The following is a 6,741-nucleotide window of genomic DNA, read 5'->3' as shown; positions in this document are numbered from 1 at the left end:
TATGGGACACCGTAGTCGAGCTATCGGCCTACGTTGGGGTGACGAGCCTTCCCGTAGTGTCCAGTGGGCAATGCAGTCTCGTGAGCCGAATACGATGGTATGAGACACTGTATTCGAGCTGTCGGCCTACACTGATAAGGTGACGAGCCCTTTGTAGTGACCTCGAGCGTACGCTAAGATTGCGTAGAGGCGACGAGCCCTTACGTAGCAATAAGAGTACAAACTAGGCTTGCATTGATAAGGTGACGAGCCTTTTGCAGTGACCTAGAGCCATATCATCGTATGAGATTTACTAGGATTGACGACCTTAGAATGGATCATTATTTGAGAACTGATATAAGGGAGGTACCTTAGCTTCCCAATCTTGCTGTATGGAAAGGACTAATAAGAATTTGGTAATCACGTTCATGCACCGTACTGCATGTGCCGTTTGGTGTTGGGCAGAGCACTAAGGAAGTGACTGACATGCGTGACCGTTAGATGAAGATCGCAGAGGGAGTGCAGGCGAGGGCATGCATCATTTATACATACCATTCTTGCATTAACCAGAGTACTTAGAAATATTTGATTGTATTGCTTCTTTTAATAGATATTGTTTTTCACCTCCCACTGCTATCTCTCATCTCTCTGTGAGTACCATGGATGAATGGGTCGATGATCCGAGACCTCCATCTGTGCGCCGGCCGCCTGTGACGAGTGTAAAAGCGAGTTCTTGTTTTTGGAAAATGACCCAAAACATAGGCGGCTACGTGACATTGTCTATTCTTTTTAACGCAAGACTAGTCCACCCGAGACCAGCCTAATTACAAATGCGTGTACTCATGTTCATGGTGCAGTGCCTTATCAAGGGAAGTGGTCAGAGGAGCCAAACTCAGCATTTTGATGGAAAATAACCTTAAGGACCAACTCTTTATCATTATTATTATCATTAATATTTTTTTAATTTTAAAACTCAGCAAGAAGCTTTCGAAGGCTAGCTAGATCCAACTTGAACGGAGGTTTGCTGGCCCCACAGGCAGCCTTCACGCGTTTATGCACATGTGCCAGACTGCTAAGTGTGTGGGATATCTGAACAGTGCATCAGGTGGCCCTTACAGTGAAGATAACGATATTAAAAAAAATCAGCTTGCCCACTCCAATAATTAGAGGGGTCAGTCCCAGATGAAACTAATGAGCATCTTTAAAAAAAAAAAAAAAAAAGTTCCACCGTTCCACGTTCGTCACACCACACGCTTTTGGCTATCCTGATGAATGGACAGGGACAACTTTTGCACATGAATGCCCCACCTTATGCACCCCTCTGATGTTCCACACGTGGTAGGATGGAACGTGTGGTGCTGATGGGGCTACCATATCTGATCTGATTGAGAGAACTGGTCTCATGGAATGAAAAGATAAGCAGCCAGACATACTCTTACCAACTCTGCTTTCTTCAAATTACTTGCATTTTCTTCATTGACTTGTTCTTCGCAACCTAATCAAACGAAGAAAAACTAAGAGTTAGTGGGGCCTCAGTACCAGATCATAGAACAAGATGGTATCCAAGATTATAATACAACTTTTGTACAGCTTGCAATCTCATTAAAAATACACAACCTAACAGACAATATTCTACGTGCTTGCTATATAAGGGATTAGCCCTTCCCTGCAATATCACAAACTCGCACAAGACAAGATCTTGTGATAGGGGTTTAGGTCTAGTACTACCTGAAATTGTCTGAGTTCAAGCGGGCTGCTACATCTGCGCTCCCGAGCATGAGGAGTCCATGGATGGCATGGCAGTCGCCATGCCTGGTTTTCGTGGTGGCATTATGCTTGATTGCCACCAGCACCAAGGCTGATGATAACAAGGATAAGCCCTATGATTATGCTTCTCCTCCCCCACCTTACTACTACAATTCACCTCCGCCACCTTCACCTTCGCCTCCACCACCTTATTATTACAAATCTCCACCCCCACCATCCCCGTCACCTCCTCCTCCATACTACTACAAGTCCCCACCACCTCCGTCACCATCTCCGCCTCCACCATACTACTACAAATCGCCGCCTCCACCATCTCCATCACCACCTCCGCCCTATTACTACAAATCACCACCACCTCCATCTCCATCGCCACCACCTCCTTACTACTATAGATCTCCACCTCCACCATCTCCTTCCCCACCTCCTCCATATTACTACAAGTCTCCTCCACCCCCATCGCCATCACCTCCCCCTCCTTACTACTACAAATCCCCACCTCCTCCATCACCATCGCCACCTCCTCCATATTACTACAAATCGCCACCTCCACCATCTCCATCGCCACCTCCTCCATACTACTACAAATCTCCACCTCCTCCATCCCCATCCCCTCCTCCCCCATACTACTACAAATCTCCACCTCCGCCCTCACCATCGCCTCCTCCTCCTTACTACTACAAGTCTCCTCCACCACCATCTCCATCACCTCCCCCACCCTACTACTATAAATCACCACCCCCACCTTCGCCATCACCTCCACCTCCCTACTATTACAAATCACCACCTCCACCATCGCCATCACCACCGCCTCCATACTTCTACAAATCACCACCTCCACCATCCCCATCGCCACCTCCTCCTTACTACTACAAATCACCACCTCCACCATCCCCATCCCCACCACCTCCCTACTACTACAAATCCCCACCACCTCCATCGCCATCTCCACCTCCACCATACTATTACAAGTCGCCGCCTCCACCATCATCATCCCCACCTCCTCCCTACTACTACAAGTCACCTCCTCCACCATCACCATCCCCTCCTCCTCCCTACTACTATAAATCACCACCCCCACCATCACCATCACCACCTCCTCCATACTACTACAAGTCACCACCTCCACCTTCTCCATCCCCACCTCCTCCATACTACTACAAATCCCCTCCACCACCATCTCCATCCCCACCTCCTCCATACTACTACAAGTCACCACCTCCACCTTCTCCATCCCCACCTCCTCCATACTACTACAAATCCCCTCCACCACCATCTCCATCCCCACCTCCTCCATACTACTACAAGTCACCTCCTCCACCTTCTCCATCCCCACCTCCTCCATACTACTACAATTCCCCTCCACCACCATCTCCATCTCCACCCCCTCCATACTACTACATGTCTCCCCCACCTCCCAAAGGCTATTAATAGCCCCATTTCTCTGGCGTAAGTATGAAAACAAAACGCATTGATGCACCTGACTCCATGTGCACACTTCTCCAACTAGTCAATGATGGCGAGCAGTAATCTTAACATGCATTTCAAAACCAACATTTGGAAATTTACATCTTGGAATGCCTCGTAGATCCCAACTGCAACCATCTTTTAGTGGCGGGAGACACTGTGCACATCCAATCTCGGTGCGCTGTGTGCACAACTTCTTGCTCTAATCAAAATTCATTGTCTTCATGTCTAAAGTAGGTCAATTTTCTGATTCATTCTATTTCTCTTGCAGTATGTAGAAAGGTCGAGAGAATAAACAGAAATTTCAAAGGAGAGCATTTGAGACTGTCTTCCGATCAAGCCATCAGCTATTTTATTCGATAAGTTGGAGTTCATTTGAAAGAAATAAAGGAATTTAAGCACGCCATGCTTTACAATTTCATTCGTTTGTAACGTACATGTACTATAGCGAAATGTTGTTATGTTGTGTTGGGCCACGCATTTGATTTATATGTACTATATGTCGTGAACTTGTGGGTCTTTTCTGAATAAAAAAGATCTCTCATATATACTGAGGTTCTCAGTTCATCTCGATTTTGTTTATTTGTTTTATTTTTGAATTTAGCCCTACTACTCCATATGGCACATGCAATTAGGACCGGCGATGAGTGCAGCCTACCTGGGCAAAATTGATATTTCGAATAGGCTCAGTTCAATAAGCCCAGCCTGACCAATTCAAATTTTGGCCCGAACCAATCCCAAGCCTGCCCATTACCAAGCCCATGAGCAACATGTTAGCTGTATTAGTTCTATCATTATCATGTATGGTTCTCTCCATGTACAATATGCGGTCACAATATTGCCTGCTTTAACAAGGCACTTGTAGGGCTACCTGCGGTACTCATATTTTGGAAAAGCCAAATCTTTAAAGGACATACGGCAACAAGGAAACCCGACTTATTCTATCGTAGGCTTTACTAATATCCATTTTAATTGCTATATTTTTCCAAAATCTTTTATGTTCATTTTGATCGGATCTTCAAAGGCTATGTTAACGGTGTGACTTTTATCTTTAACAAAAGCTTCTTGTTCTGAAGGTACGATCGTAGGGAGAGTAGAGCTGACGCCTCCACCATAGATTTTTTGGAAAGAATTTGAGAAAGAAAATGACGTGAACTGATTGTCCTAAAATGAGAGAGGGAGGTTATTTGCAAGACATAAGAAACCGGTGGAGAGGAACGTGATTTGCAAGACATAAGAAACGGTGGAAAGGATGTGGACTGTATTAGTTCCATCAAACCGTCTCAAATCCACTTTGGATTAAAAGTTTAAATTGATTTGAGTACATTAACCTTTGGTTCTTAAGCATTGTTTCTTCGATTCGTAACATTAACTGTTTCCATCTTAACCATATCCAATTTGAAAATTCAATGCAATTAATTTTTAATTGAAGAGTCTTGCAAATAATCCAATCCAAAAAGGAATATTGGGTCTCATCTGTCTTTACATTCTTCTCTACTATATATGCATGATAAAGTAGCCAATACTTGAGAAAAAAAGGCTTATTGTGACTCGGGTCCTTAACTCTTACTCTAGTGGTAGACTCTCAGGAGTTTCAACACCTGGTTGAGGGTTCGAGTACCCATAGGTGGTGAAATCCTGCCATGGCGTGAGTGTGTGGTGGTGTGTGTGCGTGTGAAAAAAAAATAAGGATTATTGTGACTCATCATACTAGAGTTACTATCATATGCTCGTGAAAAAGGAATTTTACATTCGTGTTTGTGGTGGTACAAGCTGAGCAAGTAGAGCCATGATTATTATTATTATTATTATTATTACTATTTTTAACTTAAAGGGGTATTTTCATTTCATATAATCAAAGAAGTACAAGTGGACATTCGGGTCCCTCCAGGAGAAAAAGAGTCTGGCAGGGACCTATCCTAAAGAGCCAATTAACAACGATCATGAACAAGGCCGAAACTCATCAACAAAATTAATTAGGACCAACTGACACCCGGGCTGAATTAACCAATACTGATTCTTGCTGGGGCCATCCTAACTGAGCCAAGACCAACTTTATTGAGAAAAAGGCTGCCCCTAACCCGACGGGGGAGGAGGGAGAAGTCCCTGGAAAAGTAAGGTTCCTGCGAGCTGCTGCCAAGACAGGCCATCCCGTCATCAGGGTCGTTACCCTGGCGATAAATGTGAGAGAACCGCATGTAAGATCGTGCGAAAACGATTAATACGGCAGACCCAATACGACCATTTCCAGGAGGGATTCAGCCATGATTCATTGACCCCAAAGAGTGCATAATTTTGGTCATCAGTGTAGATGGCCCATGTATCAAAAACCCCACCTATTGAAAGAATCCTAACCTTCTGGTTGTCGGCCAAAAAATAAATGGTTAGGAAAGAAAATCCAGCAACAGTTCACATTCAACAATAGGAATTACACCTAATATTTGATTAGATCTTCCGGCCCAGGGGACTTTTGGTGCATAGGCCATCCATTATACGAGACCCATCATATCAATGGCTTGGATCATTGAACCATGGGCTCTATTTGCATGAACTGTGAATCCGAACAAATACTGTACAGCCTAATTCTTTTTCAATTGGTTGAAAAATTGTTAAAAAAAATCTCGCGAGAATAGCGGATGATTTTTATGGGAAGATATCATAGACCTCTTATGTGGCCCACATGACGCATGAACAAAATCCAACCTGTTCATCAAATGTGTGACTTTTATTTTATTTTATTTAAAGAAACTAATATATATATATATATATATATATATATATAGAAGCTGGGGAAATTACAATAGAGATTTCGGGTGGACCCGACGACAAAAAAGACAAGGGCCGGCCTATTGTGGAAGCAGATTGCGTACTGAGTAACTCAGTACCCTTAGTGTACTGAGTAAACTGTGTGGGGTCCACTGTTGTTTATTTATTTTATCCACTCCGTTAATCCATGTTAACAGGTAATTTTAATGTCTGATCCCAAAAAATAAGCAAATTAAAATCTCAAGTGGACCACACCACAGGAAACAGTTTGATTGAACCTCTACCATTGAAATTTTTTGGAGGCCAAATAAGTTTTGGATCAAGCTGATGTTTGTGGTTTCTCTTTATCCATGTCTTTGTGATCTTATGAATAGGTTGGATGACAAAAAAAATTACTTTAGACCCTAGGAAGGTTTCAACGGTGGAAATCACTATTCCACACTGTTTCATGTGTAATGGTACACTTGAGTATTGGATTTACTTCAATTTTGGGATCAACCCCTAAAATTAGCAGTAAAAATGGATGGATAGCGTGGATAAACCACATAAATTCACAGTGGGTCCAACTGAGTTTACTCAGTACGATAAAAGCGTACTGAGTAACTCAGTACGCAATCCGATTTCGCCTAGGAAGCGGATTGTGTACTGAGTAACTCAGTACCCTTAGCGTACTGAGTAAACTGTGTGGGGTCCACAGTTGTTTATTTATTTTATCCACTCCGTTAATCCATGTTAACAGGTAATTTTAGTGCCTGATCCCAAAAA

General features: G+C 43.4%; 1 protein-coding gene across 1 annotated transcript; it reads left to right on the top strand.

Annotated features, from left to right (window-relative positions):
• The first annotated feature begins 1,675 nt into the window (after positions 1–1,675).
• On the top strand, positions 1,676–3,777 carry LOC131221130 (extensin-2-like). The gene is made up of 2 exons (XM_058216284.1): positions 1,676–3,192; positions 3,482–3,777. The coding sequence occupies exon 1, from the start codon at positions 1,756–1,758 to the stop codon at positions 3,172–3,174; it is 1,419 nt and encodes a 472-aa protein (XP_058072267.1). The 5' UTR covers positions 1,676–1,755; the 3' UTR covers positions 3,175–3,192; positions 3,482–3,777.
• Positions 3,778–6,741: the final 2,964 nt, after the last annotated feature.

The sequence above is a fragment of the Magnolia sinica genome, chromosome 1 (assembly GCF_029962835.1).
Source record: "Magnolia sinica isolate HGM2019 chromosome 1, MsV1, whole genome shotgun sequence".
NCBI lineage: Eukaryota > Viridiplantae > Streptophyta > Magnoliopsida > Magnoliales > Magnoliaceae > Magnolia > Magnolia sinica.
This window is presented reverse-complemented; position numbering and strand designations above follow the sequence as displayed.